Raw genomic sequence first — 17,652 nt, forward strand, 5'->3', positions numbered from 1 at the left:
GAGGGTAATTTAGGGGAAAGCCTACTTTTTAGCGATTTATTTGGTAATGTGATGAAAATAGTTCGATAGAACGGAATCTCACATGATATAAACACAAACGAAAGTTATCCAACATTTCTTAATGATCCACTTTTCAAACAGATTTAATCCGGGATCTTTATTAATTATATAGAAGTCTAATATTATCTTGGATTAATTAGTCTACTACCGACCATTCATAATCAGATAATAATTATTATTTTATCTATATGTTCCCTGCATAGGTGTAAAGAATCCAATTTATTATTTTCTTCTTGTGCAGATGCCTACATATATAGTTCATAATTGTTTTAAAACTTCTTCACAAATCGGCAGATCAATGCCTTCAAAACCCATTCAATATTCCGTTTCTGCTTCATATTGAATGCTGCCCCATTAAAATAATAAATTCGGCACCATAGTGTATAAATTCGATCCCATAGTGTGAAAGATGCATCCGTGCTCTAGGGGGTATACAGACTAGGGAGTGTGTAGTAAATATTATGTCACAGTGTAAGGACTACATATTTCAGTGTTCCACACTTATGTGTACCCTTAATCCGCTTGACAGGGGACTTTTATAGGATTTGGAGAACAAACATTATCTATCCGCTGTCGATGAATTTCCCGTTTTCTAAAGCAAGTGTTTCTGTGAAACATGTTTAGACAAGCGGACACATGTAATTAAGTTAAGTGGTTACAAATGCTTCGAGTGGGTTTTATTTCTCTGAAACTTAATACATTAGACCCTTCCGTTTATTATATATATCCAGATGCATTGATTTGACATTGTTCTAGCTTTGGACGTTTCTTGCTGTAATATTTTTGTGTAATATCAAGTTCAAGATCTACTGTCAGTCAGCGTTTCCCATGTTTGTGGTTTTTTTTTTAATATTATTTTTTGATAATCGACATTATAACTGCCGTTTGCTGCTTAATTGCAGGATTCCCACATTTTTACATGACTGACACCATGAAGCGTTTTGAATCAATATCGCCCAACTATTGACACTATTCTAGTTGTTTATCTGCAAAAGGCATCAAGGACGGTGCATACATCTGCTAAAATCTTAATTCAAATCAAAGTCATCAGCCATATATGTTTTTTGGCTGATTGTTTTAAAAAAAAAAAACGATATACATGAAAGATATATAATATGCTTTGATATAAATATTGTCTCTCTTGATCAAAGTGAGTATAGTTACGAAGGAAATGGATTTCATCCTCAACTTGAGTCACCACGCTGAAGAAATTTTTGATGTGGAGAGGTTCTCCTATATCATTGGTCAGCATACGAGGCTGACTGCAAAATGAATGATCCATTACTTTTGTCTTTCTTGTAAAGCCAACCTGACACTTGTTTATAATAACATTTTTTTCTTTTTTTTTTAATCCGGTCAAAATTAAATAATTTATTTTATTTGAAAATTATTTAATTTTTATTTTGATATTTTGCGCTTGTCTTAGCAATCCCCTAATGTTATAAGAATCAGCAATATCACTTGATGTGTGTATGGGTGTAAAATAAACCCCACCCAATTTCCATGGTATTATCCATAAGATTAGCAAACATTTAAAAGCTTGTGCATGCTAGGAATTGAATAGTTTGTGCACTTTTTAGCACATTATTTGAGATATTAATTTCTAAACCTGGAGATTTATCACATTTCATATGATATTTCATTTTAGGTTATAAGAGTGTCAGGTTCATTACATACGTTTTGTTTTTGAAAAGTGTTATGTTGTCTCTTCGTTGAGCATCAATAAGACCACAATGAAGTTAAAGATTGTTGTCATGTAAAGAATATAATTTATCATGAAAGGATTGTTCGAACTGTCCATATTTATATTTTCTGAGACTTCTGAGGTGAATTTTCTGACCAAATATAATTTAGGGAAATATGATTTAAACATGGATTAATAGCCTTTTCAGTTCAAACATTTTTTAACAGACATTGTCCATTTAAGCTTCATTGTGGGTCAGATAAAGTAAGTGTAAACTCAGTTACCTAAAAGTAAAAAATCTGCACAAAAAAGTCTTTAATCAATACACAATCACCTACACTTGCTCCATTTGGAGTATAACATGTGCAGTGGCCAAACATATTACCAGGAAATTCTTAACTAGTGTCAGGGCTATGCCTATCTAAAAAAGCTTTGTATATGGGATAATTTTCAAATATGGGCGTATAAGTATTGTCGTCATGGATAATATAGCAAGGTTCTGTAGCCCAACATTCATCTTGAGTTCAATTCAGTCCAGATTATCTTTATCTAGTCCTTTAGTTTACAACTGTATGTTGAGCCACTGGGTAGATAATAAACCAATTAAGCCAGCATAAACCAAAGATTAACACATTTATAATATGCATTGTTGTTGTTGTTTTTTTTAAAGACTGTTATATGTTTTGATGCTTTTCGGTTATAGGATGGTAATATAACAACACTCCCTAATAATATCCAAGATGTATGAAAGCTTATTCGGGTCATTTTATGATCATGAAAAAATTTAAAAAATATGTCGTTCTCACGTGTTGTGAAGTCGTTTTCACAACTTACTATCCAGAACTTGTGGGAGCGACTTCACAGGGAATGACTTAGTAATTTTTGTGAACGACTAGTCCGAGGTTGTTCTGATGTCCATGCAACGGCTGAATTGCCAGACAAGCTGTGGTCGTGGGACTTCAGAGATTGTCCCGTATAAAAAAAGACACGGGATTTTGCTTGAAGGTCGAAATTCTGTAAATTCAAAGAAAGGCAGTTATTTGTTGTTGCATGTACATCAGACAACCCTATCGACATGTTTTTCACTCTGTATGAAAGTTGCACACTGCTTTACAAAATTTCACTGTATTTGACTTCGTGATCTTGAACTTCATGAGTACAATACCACAATATTTAGTTATTTGTATATAAATTTCCATTCTCAAACTACCAATTACCGCAGAAAAGCATATATATAATATTGTTAATAGTATAAACTTTCATTACATATCCAGATTAAACTTTATACAATAGCCAATTTTGTAATAAGTCATAGTCTCGAACCGCGCACCGAAATTGTGTTCTATATCTTTAGTTCGGAATTTCAAGTCTAGATTTTAATACTCATCATTATTAAAGCAGTCTAGCTATTAAAACTTATAAAGGTGGTATATATCCCTCCCCTCGTTGTTTGATACTGATTTTCTTTAATCTGAGAAAAAAATGTATGAAATGTTTTCCGTGATTTGAAATATTGAAACAAATATTTGTCTATCTCATGTCAATCATGTACATATATGTTGCAAATTGTTCCTATATCTTTTATTTTGCTAATTTTTTGCATTAGCTGCAGTAATGCTCCAATGGCTTGGCAGTGTTTGGCAGAAACGGGTTTTATGCTGGCCTTACATTGGGTAAACATTAGTGCCAACTACTTTTTGCCTCGTTTGTTAGCTCACTCTGTAATTGACATTATGGAATACAAATGTATTAAGTTATGATAGAGTTTTCAATTCAAAATATAAAATGAAATGTGTAATATTCAACTTTTCTTTTACTTCACTTTGTTTGTAGCACAACGAAATGCTCACCTTTCAACAAGGCTATAAATAACGGCATGAAATCGGCATTTTTCAAATTGTTTATAAGGAATACTTATCATTTCATTTTTTTTGTGGTGCTACTTCTTTTATCATAAGTCATCTGACATCTTCGTAAAACTCACAGTTATCATGGTTTTAAAAAAGCTAGACCAATTCTGGACTGCGTCACACTGCATCTCTGATTTATTGTTGGTGAGGTAAATGTGACGAAAAGTGTTACGGACGAATATACGGAACTACGAAACATAATTCCATGAAGATTATAGAGAATCAAAATTTCCTGATACATGTTATATGCACAAGTACATATGGTGTTCTTGCTACATACAAGTTTAATGATATTCTGTTTTGGTAGTTTTAGATCTCGAGGAGTTATGATGACAAGCTGATACATGATGATTTACCATAAATTTCAAAAGTTCAAACGGCATAACTCCTATAAAAATGAGAAAATCACAATTTCCTGAAAATATGCACAACTACATATGGTGTTCTTGTTATACACCAAGTTATTTGAAATTCTTTTAGGTATTATCAGAGGAGTTAAGATGACAATCTGATACATGATGATTTACAGTAAGTTCCCATGTTCAAACGGCATACATTGTAACTCCCATAAAAACTTCCTGATAATATGTATAACTACATATGATGTTCATGGTAAATACCAAGTTTAAGAAATTTCTGTTGGGTAGTTTCAGAGAAGTTGCAATGACAAAGCTGATATCTAATTGTGATATGGACGGATGGACGGACGGAGTTACCTTAAGGCTAAAAACCACTAATTCCACTTCCCATAGGCTTCTATGCTAATTTCACAATATTCAATGGCTTCTCTGGACTTTACCTTAACTTTAACCTGCAGAGGACTATATATCAGCATGATTCTACATGTCAGCTCACAATCCCCAGAATGGCATGTGGGGTTAGCAGACTTGCAGTGCAGTACTGGTCACCGGAAGTGAAGTGTCTATAAATAGCATGGGGAATCCCAGTGTTTTCACAAGATAGGGGTATATTTAGAAATCATTATGGAGATTAGGCTTCACATCACAAGAAGCAAAATGCACCTATAAAATGTACAGAAATGTTTTTCCTTTCAGAAACTGTTTAAATTTTTTAAATGAGATGAGAACTCTTTTCATAGCACTATGAGGAACAGGGGTAATTTCTGCGTAGGACTATTTTTGCATACCTTCCAAATGCTCATTGGTTGAATTGGTGGTCTGTAACCTTAACCCTAGATCTGTTTCCGCCTTTGGCGACACAGGTAAAAATGAAGAATTTTATTGACAATACCCACTGATTACTGATACGCCTTTGTAAAGCCTCTTATGCTTTGATACTGGATGTAGGGAACATGTCACGAGAATATCACATTGACAAGGACGAAGGATCATAAAGACAAAGTATTATTTATTACATCATTTTTATTTAATAACAATGAAGTGTACATGATTTCAACTGATGAACATATCATTTCTTGACTACAAAGCATCACTAACTTACAGTAATAAAAATATTACATCAGAAATAAAATGGCAAGAAGTGGCAATCACTTCTGAACATTGATTACATGCTATAAAAGAGGGAAAATTAAACAGGTTATTGAAATTTGTCTGTAAACAAGACAGTTTTGGATTAAAGTGTTGATTTTTCTGCAGTTCTATAACATTACACATAGAAACATACATATAAACAAGAGGCTCCCAGGAGCCTGAATCGCTCACTTTGTTGAATTTTGCTTTTCAAAGGCAATAAATTAAACAAGTTGTCCAACAATTTTGACTCAAGAAGTCTTGGGTAGGACTATTACAAGATCTTTTCAACAATTGAAAGTTTCTTTTAATTTATCATAGTTTTCAAGATATTGACTGAAAACTATTAAAAAAAGTCATTTTCCCCCTTTCAAAGGCAATAACTCTTACAAGGAGTCTGAAGACTTTTGTAGTCCTCATAATATGGATCATTTCAGTTATTGAAAGAATTTGGATAAACCTAACGGTTTTGGAGATATATGTGAAAAACTACTGTCTAACCCCTATGATATATTTTAAGTAAGGGCGGCCATGTTTTTTGACGAATAAAAAATCCCCACATCAGTTCTATGCAGTATACCCCAAGAAACATTCATACCAAGTTTGGTTCTTATTGGTCAAGTAGTTTCAGAAGAGAAGAGTTTTGTATAATTGTTAACGACGACAATGGACGCCAAGTGATGGCAATAGCTCACCTCGCCTTTGGCCAGGTGAGCTAAAAAAACGTTGCACAACTACAAAGTCTTATGTTATTGGACTAATTTTTCTTTACACCAACGTTACTCAATTATACAATATGACGACAAAAATAGTTACTTGGGTGCTAATAAATTGTTTTACCATAAACTACCCAAATCAAAGAGTCTGCACAAGTTCTTGGGATAAACTACTGGTTTTGCTGACAGTAACAGCAACATATATAAATATAAATCCAGTGTTTATAGACTAGCTAATCTAAACCACGGTACTGTACATGACAGTTGTATCAAGACCATTATAATGCTAATCTAAACCACGGTACTGTACATGACAGTTGTATCAAGACCATTATAAAGCTAATCTAAACCATGGTACTGGACATGACAGTTGCATCAAGATCATCATATAAGTTGACAAAGGTTTTACTCTGACATTTCTATATCAAGTCACTTGTTGAAAGTTTTTTTTGCATTAAGTAAGGCTGTTATAAGACAAATACAAAAACTGTTATATGGTGTTATTTCGTAGTTAATTTGATAATCAAAATAATTAATCCATTTAATGTGATATAGAATAATCACTGATTCATCATTTATACCCTGACATGGAAAGTTACTTAACAATAAATATTTGTTAAATTGTACTCATTACACAGTTATTCATAGTTTATAAATAATTTTAACAGTTTTGGTAACATAAGGGTATCAATGTATCTTAGTCTCCCAGGTCCTAAATGCTTTCTAATTGTCAGCCTTGTAAAGTGCTTTAATGTTGGAACTGTACCTATAGAATAAAAAAAATGCGTTGTTAAATTAAATATTGTGTCATTTATCAAAATTTAATTTCAGACGTAACATGCATTCTGATTGGATAAAAAAAATTGTCCATCATCTCATTGACCAAATCTTGTTATTTGACTGTGAAGTTACCAACCCTTTTTGGTGATTAACTCTTTGAATTTTGATACTAAAATTAAATTTTAAGGAATAACTGTTATGTTTTTACAGTCTATTTGAAATAACCAGGGTAGGAAACTCACTCAAATTCCAGCCAGTCCTGAATACAACTTTTTAATACATTTACTATATGGCTATATTGATTTTTTCTACAATTAGCAATTACAAATTCTCTGGCGGGCGGGCAGGCTACTATTTCTAACTCTGCAATAACCTCAATGCCCGTGGGGCACATATAAAAATTACCTGCTGCACACATTATTTAGTGTGAACCGCATGGTTGAGGTTATTTCTTCAAACACCAAAAAATATAACATTCATTCCTTAGCTAACTAATAATACATAATATACAGAGCAAAATTTTGAATTGTTAGAGTGTGCAAGGGCTTTAGGCATTAAAATACATACATTATATACATGCATTGACCCTCTTTTGTAGCAATTATTTTTGAACACAAATATAATTTATCTAAATATCAATGGCTTAAATTATGAAAGTACAGGTAATATGCAAATACAAAATAAATACACACATCCTTTTTTAATTTCCAAAGATTACATATCCCTGAAAATCAAATACTTATCTACTAAAATGGTTCACAGGGCGGAACTGGATACAACTGTCGTGCTTGAACCATGATCTGTTTTGGCAAGTATGGACACAGCATTCAAGCTTGTTGTGTGCAGCTCTGTATTTTGGGACTGAATATTTGATACAGGATATGAATTTGACAAGACTCAAAGTGGCCATTTTTTCACCTCTAATTCTTGCATAGTTCATGTCACAACCCTTTAAACCAATCACAGCCTTCGTTTTGATATATGGCACTGTGGTACAATTTCAAAGAGATCCATTCAATTTTACTCAAATTAATATCCAAACATCAGGGAAATGCTTATTTCTGTTTGCTTAAGTCCCCAATTACTAACAGGTTAAAGTCATAACCCCCTAAATCAATCCTACCATTCTAATGTGGTATAGCTTCTTGTAATACAGGAGATCAATTCACTTGTACTCATTGCCTAAAAATAATGAAAATGCTTGTTTTGAAGCCCATTTCGCCTCCTAATTCCCAAAACATTTAGTCAAAGCCCCCCCCAAATCAATCCCAGTCTTCTTCATATGGTTTGGCACATTCTGGTACAATTTCAAAGAGATCAATCAACTTACATCAAAGTTTTTATCTGGAAATCATACAAATGTTTGTTTCTGGTCCATTTTTGGCCCTTTATTAGAAGATGATTTGTAACAACCATCAAAATGTATCCCAGCCTTTCTTTTATGATATGGTTCTTTGTAGTATAATTTCATTAGAATCCATACACTTTTATTGAAGTTATTGTGTTGAATCCAATTTGCCTACTTTTTCTGGATGACAGCACTGATGACAACAAGTGTACAAATCCAAATAACAAAAAAACTTTTTTGAAAACCTCTCACACATTGGGATATCCACAGCAAGTTCATCAGGCAAAGTGGATGGAGAGTCAGATAGGTTTCAACAAATATATTCTTATTCCTTTTTTGGAACAGATGTATTATGAAGATGTTAAACATACTCATCCAAAATAGCAATGGATCTCTAGCAGGGTTTGTAGAACTTGTGATCAAATCTATTGGTCTAAGGCCTTTGTTATTCCTAGCATGTGGATTGGCTCCAAACTCTAATAATAAAGCTATGAATTCTGTGTCCTGTTTCAATGCAGCTTCATGTAAAGGGGTACTGTGTGTCTTAACTGCATTTACATTGGCACCTGACAAAAAAATGAATCCATGTGACAAAACAGTATAAAATAAAAAGCTTTGTTGAGCGCATGATACAACTGCAATGGTCTAACCCTGAACAGTTGGGGCAAGTGTGGGCACTATATAAGTTTTTGACAAACTTAAGCATAGGAACTAACAATTCATTATGGACACAATATAGCACAAAACTTTAAATTCAATGAAAAGTTTTCAAAATCAGACCAAAACACAAAAAGTTGATTTTTTTGGTATGTGGCCTCTGACCCATTATAACTCAAAAACCTTAAAGATATCTGAAATCCACTGAAAATCCAGGCAGAGATTTCATAAGGAATCCAATAAATAATAATTCAAATCTGACCAAATCTGAGTTTTTGGAGTGAGACTCCGTCAACCATTTATAACTCAAAAACCGTAAGAGGTATCTGAACTCTGATTGAAAGATACAGGCAGAGATGTTCATAAGGTATCCAATAAGAAAATTTGGAAATAGAACGAAAAATAAATAATAGTCTAGTTATCTTCTTGCTCCTAATTTCTAAAATTTAAGTTTTTAACCCCAAAATCAATCCAAGTCTGATCATTGTGGTATAGAATATTTTGGCACTATGTCATATACATTGCTAAGCTTTTACTAGAGTTACATACCAGGTAATTGAATTTTATAAAATACTTGTTTTAGGCACCTATTTGGTACATAATTCTAAAATAGCTGGGACTATTACCTCCAAAATCAATACCAACCTTCCCTTTAAGGTTAGTAACCTCATTATAAAATTTTATAAAGATCAACCAACTAATACTCAAATAAACCCACGAAAAAAAGTGTTTATGGACAAAGCTAATGATGACAAGGATGACAACAGCACCATATCAATATATGACTGCAACTTTTTTGCCATCATATAAAAATGTGAAATTAAAATAGAGAAGTGTCAAGGTCCCCAGCTCACAACAAAAATATTATCTAAATAAGAGAGTAAGAAGAAATTCAAAATCAGAGGTTGTCTTCCTTACCATTGAATGGTAAACCTGTAAAAGTTTCATGAGTATGCACAAAAGATTAAAGAAGTAACATCACAAAAACTAATTTTTAGTGTAAAAAATATGTTTTTCTTTAAATGCATGTGACCTTGAACTTAGACCCCTTGACACTTAAATCAACAGAGTTCTTTCTTACCCAAAAATAGTGAACATATGTAAGTTTCATGAAAATGCACATAAGATTTCACAAGTGGTGCCACTGAAACAAGTTTTTGATTTAAAAAAAATTAACCGTAGTATTTCTTCAAATGCATGTGACCTTGACTTTGATCTACTGACTCAAAAATCAAAATGTGTCTTCCTTACCCTGGAATGGTTGACCGGTATAAGTTTCATGAAAATAATTTTGCATCAATAAATATCCAGAACATCACATTTGAAGAAAAACAAGACATGTGGAAAAGAGCTGTCTCTAACTCATCATAAACCAGTACCTGCCCTCAACAAAACTTCTGCACTTTTAATGTACCCTTGGTTTGCAGTTATATGTAAAGGTGTTCCGAAATGACAATCTGAGGCATTCAAATTAGCTCCAGCTTCTGCCAATATGTCAATACACTGCCACTGGTCTGTTTTCAAAAAGAAAAAAAAACATATAGAAAGAAATGTTTATATCTTATAAATTCATTTGATACTGTAATATGTCATCTAAATTTATATTTTTTAATTCATTGAAAATCCCACTTCAATATTAAAAGTGTAACGTTTTCTGCGTGTTTGAAAATTTGTCAAATTCAAAATAAGTTAAAATGCTGTTCGTATCTGTTTTCACAGAATCTGAGGTGCTTCAATATTTATGACACATATTAAACTGGATTCTAAATTAACAGAACTACCAATAAAACAAGGAGCCTAAACAACAAACACATACACTAAGTAAATCAACTGACCACTTAGCCTTAACCCACGTTACTGAAGCTGACTAGCTCCCGGGACACCTTGTCCCCGAACATCTTGTTTCTGAGACACCTAGTCTCGGAGCAACTTGCTCCCCAGACAGTCTTGAAACACCTAGCTTCCGAGACACCTAGTCTTTGAAATACTATGTTTCAAGCAAGCCCACAGATAGTTACAAACTACCTGTTCGAGGGACTGCAACCATTCCCTAGCTACAGAAATTACAGTATCGAACAACCCAGTAGTTTGCAACTATCCTAAAAGCTTCTTGAAACTGTTTGTATGTAAACCACAAGCTTCAAAATTAAACTGGAACTTCTAGGCTTTAGTTTACCAAACTTACTTCTCAACTATCTTAGTCTTTCAATTCTGGTGTCTCTCGGTTTTAATAATTTTAATCTTTCTCTGTCAAATTAAACCAACAAACTGAACCAATTTTGGTAACTAACTAAGGGTTTTTTTTAATGTTCTTGACTACCCTGTCGGACCTTGCACGGACGGACCAATTTTGCAAGGAATTGTCACTTCATATACCAAAAGCATGTACCTTGCCAAAAACACCCAGAAACTGAGAAAGCGTCAAGTGTGAAGTAATGATTTCCAATAATGTTTCCAACTCTAAACCAGCAAATGGATATCTTATTATAAATTTGAGCACAAATTTGAGCATTTTAACAATCTGCAAATAATTTGTAACAAATAAACTGCATTTTTGTCACAAAAGGAGCTCTATAGTAAAATCCCATCACAGTATTCAAGTAGAAAGTTGAATTATTCCGATAAAACTAAGTTTTACTTTTTGCTTTCCGATTAATAAAAGAAGAGCATAACATACAAGGAACAAGTAGGGATTTATAGACACAATGTGAATCTTGATTAGATTTGCATTGAATTCATGAAGGCATCTTGCATAGCACTAGATTTCAATTTTAATTTTTTTTTTAAAGTTGCTTATTTTACATCATTTTACAATTGTCATGCATTCTTTTCAAAGCAGTTAATAGGACTATAATAAGTATTATTACATTTCACATTTTGAAGTTTCCATATAAACAATGTGTTTCTAACACACCCATATTTTGTGATATTGCACGATTACCAGTTATATTGCATGGCTGATGTCATTCACAAAAGTGTTATTTGTAGCAAAATTATCAGAGTTAATATAATTTGGTAAAAAATCTAATGTGTATATTTGCCTAATCTAAAATTATATACATACAAAAATCTTGACTAGACAAGATTAGTTGTATTTTTAAAAATCGTGCTGAGGAGAAACTCACTCTGAGAGAAATTTTTAAAAATTCTACAGAGAAATGTAATAAAACAGTTATGTTAGTGTAATGCATGCAATATATATCATGTTTTATGGAACACTTAAAAGAGGTATCGACCTTGGTCCATATCTCTTTTAAGTGTTCCATAAAACATGGTATCACATGCACTAAGTTGCCATAATTGCATAATACCTTATAGAAAATTTAGTTACGAAAAATCCATTGAAAAAAGATACATTGTATTAGCGATAAAAAAGAAATTTAGATTTGCATTGAATATACCTAAAACTTACAAAATGTACCAAAAATAGAAATACTGTTAGCAAGCCCACGAAGGAAATACCCCTGCTTCAAATGGACTTAAATAAAATGCTTGTTGGATTATCTCCCTTTGGAGTCATCAAACAGCACATCTACATATGATGCTCAACCTTGCTATAAAGTTTCATTAAAATCCCTTGAGCAGTCTAGGAGTTGTGTTAATTAGGTTTTAACATGTTAAACCCTTAAATTGGATTATCATCCTTTGAAGTCCTCTAATAATACTTGCATATCTACATATGATACCAAACCTTCCTATAAAATTTCATCAAAATCCCTTAAGCAGTTTAGGATGAGTTACAATTACAAGGGTTTAACATGTAAAACCCTTAAATTGGATTTTTCCCTTTGGAGTCCTCCGACAGTAATTATATTCCTTCATGCGCATCTACATGTGATACCCAACCTTCCTATATAATTTCATCAAAATCCCTAGAGCATTTCAGGAGGAGTTCCACTTATAAGAAATGTGGACAGATAGACTGGGGTATTCCTATTGACCCCCAATAAAAATAACTTTGTTTACGGGTAGTATAGTAATACTTTTTATTTTACTTTACTTTAAACATTTGATTATCATGAGCAGTTTGTTTGGTAGGTTTTCCTACTGTAGCCCCATTAAAAAACTGTGGTTCCAATGATACTGTGGTACTCAAGACACAGTGGTCCTAAGGAAACTGTGGTCCCCAAGATATTTATTATGGTACTCAAGATACTGTGGTCCAAAAGATATTGTAGTACTCAAGATACTGTGGTCCCCAAGGAAGTTTGGTCCCTAAGATACTGTTGTCTTCAAGATACTGTGGTCCTCAAGTTATGTTGACCAAACATATAGTAGTCCTCAAAATATGTTGTTCCCAAAATACTGTCGTACTCAAGAGAATGAGGTCCCAAAGATGCTATGGTCCCAAAGATATTATGGTCCAAAAGATATTAAAAAGATATGATGAGTTAAACCTTCTAAATGTGATATGAAGCTTGGTTCTTCTATACAGAAAGATGTAATCATATATTGCTGTTCCATGTTTATAAACTTGTAAGACCATGACCCATTACCAATATTTTTCAAATCAACTTTTTTAAATAAGTAACACAAATTGAACATAATTTTGAGAAATAAAGAAAATAAAACAACATGTAGGTATGATCTTCCTGTACATGGGAGTGGACACATTTAAATTTTGAAATTTTGAATCTAACATAAAGAACCATTTACTGTACTAATACCATATTGCAAACAATCAAAACTGAGTTGTAATAGTACTACATTTTTTACCTCTAAGTGAAGCCTCATGTAATGGTGATGATAACAACAAAACAGGATTAACACTTGCACCATTCTCAATAAGTAACTTAACACAGTCTACATGACCACTTGAAGCAGCATCACACACTGGGGTAGCACCATCTATATTTCTGGCATTCACCTGGAATTATATTTGTCTATTCATCCACAGTGAAACTATTCATAGTCTCGTGGTTTAGGTATGTTTTATTGTTTCACTGACCATAAGTTTTTGGATTTTAAATTTATTTATTCAAGTATGAAATAAACTACAAAACCAGATAAAAAGATAGCATAACAATAGCTGTGAACATTTTTAAAAGGTAGATAATAAGTCTACTTCTAAACAGACTTCAACAGGAAGGCATTGCACTGCTTCCTATCAGGCCTTTACCCAGATTTTTTGGGAGAGGGGGTTTATTTGGACAAGATTTTCTTAGCACAAAAGTGTGTCACCAATTTTATTGTAAAAACCAAATTCTGGGAAATTTTATTTTAAAATTAGAACACAGTTAGACATTGTTAGGAATTAAATTAGTACCAAATATCTGCTTTGGTAAATTAAGTTAACAGCTTGCAACTTGAAAGTACAATATATTAAGCAACCGACAATATTAGACTCTTTTAACCTCTAACTCTTAAGTACAAAATACCTCTGCACCATTTCTCAGCAGCAATTGTACACACTGAAGGTTGCCATGGAAGCATGCCTCATGCAGGGGTTTGACAAGATCTGGGTCACTATGATTAACACTGCAGCCCTCTTGGATTAGAGTTCTCAACAGCTCTACATTCCCCTTCCTGGCAGCATCATGAAGGGGATATCTGCTGATGTAATCCAGGATTTTATTTTAAACTGAATAGAGAAGTAAGTAGTAGTCTTTGTGAGAATCATACAAATTCTGTAAAATGTGATACACCCAAAAAAAGGCTACACATTTTTATTTATGTTATTAAGTTGCTTTATAGGTCTATATGATGAAATATATAATTATTCATTCCAATCAGTTAAGAGATAATCCACATGAAAAATGTAATAGTTTCTATTGTATTTTTGTGTCATTTACAGAGTTATCTCCCTTAATTTTGAAATTAACAGTACATTCTATATAATTTTTATCTCCTTTGAACAAGGTCTATATAAAAATCCACATGTTACTTTCTGTTTACTATAACAATTTAAAAACATCAAAAACAAAAATATGTAGGCTTTTCAACCATGAATAACATTTTTGCATGATTCTTATGTGGAGTGATACTTCAGTATTAACTTATCCGATGGGATTTAATTTTTATATAGTAATTTTATTTGCTAGGATTCATTTCATGTACAGTTTTCTTGTATATCTTCTACCATAAAACTATATTAATTTTTGTAAGGTATTAGTTTGATAGTGTGGCTGATTAATGTCAATGTGCTTTTTCAAAAAAGGCAAAGTTTAAACATGAAAAGAATGAAAAGGCAAAATGTTTTATTTTCCTCTTCTTCTGTTTTATTAGACTTAATGTTTTCACCTGTGGTCACCTTTTCACACTTTTGTGATTTAATTTTTAAGTACTGAGTACTCACAATTTTATATTTTTGTGCTTGAGAGGTTAGAAACTGTTTTGAGAGATAATATAAGTATTATAACATGCTATTGTTGGTTTGTATACACACAACTATATATTGCCAAAAACAAAAAAAGTGAATTCTAAAATATGAAATTGTAGTTTATACTGTAAACATATTAATTTTCGTGGATTCTGCCAGAGGAGAATTTTCATGGGTATTAATTTTCAGTTTCAAAAAAATAATTAGCGTTATATATTATTAAAAATAAATTTCACATGTACTATTTTTCACAGTTTTCTGTCCACCACAAAGTCAGCAAAAATTAGTACGTTTACAGTATTTAAACAAATCATATAAGTGATTTTAATTCAAAAAAAAAAATTATAATACATGTTTACAGATCTTTTACATATAATATGATATCATATAGAAATCACTTTTGTCAAAATTTTACCATTTAAAGAGAGCCTCATGGAAAATTTGTTATTAAAACAAGTTACCTGGTAAGTTACTAACAAAATCTTTTCTGTTTTGTTCATTGTTTTATCTTCAAAAAATTTGAAGTTAATTAAGAGATAACTAAATACAAGGACTATTTGATTCACACAAGTGTCAGATATTCAATAACCAGTCCTGCATAGTGACAAAGTCATTGTAAATAAAAGAAATTGTCCTCGAAAGACCCTGGTCATTTTAGAATTGAAGACAACATTACAATGCAATCATCCCAGTGTGTGTTAAATTAAATTAATGAAAACTGTAGTTATACCCTGAATGATCAGAGATTTATAAATAGACATTTTGATATGCAATCAACAAAATTTTCACAGCTAAAATCTTTGGATATTTGGAGCTTATTTCCCTTTTGGGGTTGATCTCCTAGTGGACCAAGGAGAAGACAATCTTTGTAGTAAATGGGCAGGAGTTTACCTAGGAGAAAAGAGTCTCTGCAGTAAATGGGCAGGAGTTTACAGTGAACCAAGGAGAAGACAGTCTCTGCAGTAAATGGGCAGGAGTTTACAGTGGACCAAGGAGAAGACAGTCTCTGCAGTAAATGGGCAGTAGTTTACAGTAATGCTGGCAATTTCAATCAAGTTTGTTGATTTTGATTAGAACTGCCAAATTTCCTCAAAAATAGCTGACTTCTTTGCATGAATATTACAAATATATGGATTAACATGGAGATGAGCTTCCTGGCTACAGAAACATGCCGAGTAAGTTGTCGTTAGGTGAAAAAAGTTTAAATTTTCAGGCATTTGAAAATTGATGGGGTAAAACTTAATTCTTCCCTTCTCCTACTCATATACTATCAAGGCCCCCCAAATCAGTATATCTTGCTTATAATCAGTTTTACAAGTCCCTGTGCCAAAACAAAATCACAGGTAAGTGAGGACATCAAGAAGAACTTTCCTATAACATGGCCATAACTACATTGAGGTAAATGAGGCAAATGTCCCATAAAAATATTGGCATTTTTTTAACAGACCCAAGGACCAATGATCAAGAAACCATTTATATATTTCACCATATCAAATACATACATGTAAATAGAGTAATAGTAGATCCTTGTGTTTTTTACAGCCTTACGTCGGATTAAAACTTAAGAACATGCTTCAATGACAGGAGAAAGTTTGTGTGGTTTAGCCATGCTTCCTGTGCACAGAAACATGACAGTTTATTCAGAGATCTGATGCTCCTGGTCACTGTAAAATTGGAAGGTTCTTTTTGGACAACTGAACAAGGGAATTGCACATTACTTGACAAAAGTGACTGTTAGTGAAAATATGTGTTCATACTGGTACTTTATTCAGCAATTGTTTATGGAAATAAAATGTTTTCAAGAGTGAAAATCTTGTAAACCCTTTTCTGCTATTTTTTACCACATCATCATTGCAATTGTTAGTGAAACTAATACTCAATTCCCAGTTTAATTTTTGTTATACATCTCTGTATCATCTCATACATGTACCCAATTTTAGCCAAATTTTTGTTGAAAGATTGTTAAGATTCGGAGGTCAAATAGGGTTCTGGAAATGCCCAGGATTTTGCATTAATTACCCAAATCCCTTTTGGGATTCAGTGTCTAGAGACGTTTTTTGATTGGATGGCAAAATCAGAAAACAGCTCCAGACACTGAATCCCAAAAAGAGATTAAAGTTACCCCAGAGCTTCTGGGGCCTCGAGCGGCCCAAACCCTCTGTCGAGTTTTTTTTTGCCATAATAAGAATAGTTACAGCACTGTACACTTGCATGAAATGCGCTAACCTATTAACTGATACAGACAGTTGTGCGTGTAGACAGGGGGTACTAACAGAAATTTCTTATAGTTACAATTAGTTTAAGGATGACACGCAAGGACTGAGATGGATCATCAGTCTGTTTTAAGTAAATAACTTTTCACTTGGGTGATTATTTGCACGGGAGTGTAACGTACGTAACTCGTACATATGTGTACAAGGATATTTCGTTCCTCGTATCAAGGTATGGTTTTCGTCCCTGTACATCATAATAATCCTAGGTTTCCTTGAATTTTAGGTCTATAATATCTACCAAAGGAGCTAAATATGGTCTACTATAAAGGTTCTTGATCTAACTTTTCTGTCTGTAATGTATAGGCGTTTATTGTAAAAAATATTCCAAATTTGAGCAATTTTTTACAAAGCCATGGACAGAAAAAAATACACGATTCCATACTTCCTCCCCCCCCCACCCCCCCCCCCCCGAGAA

At 32.8% G+C, this 17,652-nt stretch overlaps 1 protein-coding gene across 1 annotated transcript; it reads right to left on the bottom strand.

The window, feature by feature from the left end:
* Positions 1-5,005: 5,005 nt before the first annotated feature.
* On the bottom strand, positions 5,006-14,221 carry LOC148619261 (ankyrin repeat and SOCS box protein 13-like; the record flags this gene model as incomplete). The annotated part of the gene is made up of 5 exons (XM_088578950.1): positions 5,006-6,626; positions 8,360-8,554; positions 10,025-10,159; positions 13,362-13,512; positions 14,024-14,221. Coding segments are annotated over 5 exons (807 nt in total), but the record flags the coding sequence as incomplete, so codon positions are not given.
* Positions 14,222-17,652: the final 3,431 nt, after the last annotated feature.

Source organism: Perna viridis, chromosome 4, assembly GCF_037379345.1.
Source record: "Perna viridis isolate PV_CMFRI_1.1 ecotype Kerala chromosome 4, ASM3737934v1, whole genome shotgun sequence".
NCBI classification, from domain to species: Eukaryota; Metazoa; Mollusca; class Bivalvia; order Mytilida; family Mytilidae; genus Perna; species Perna viridis.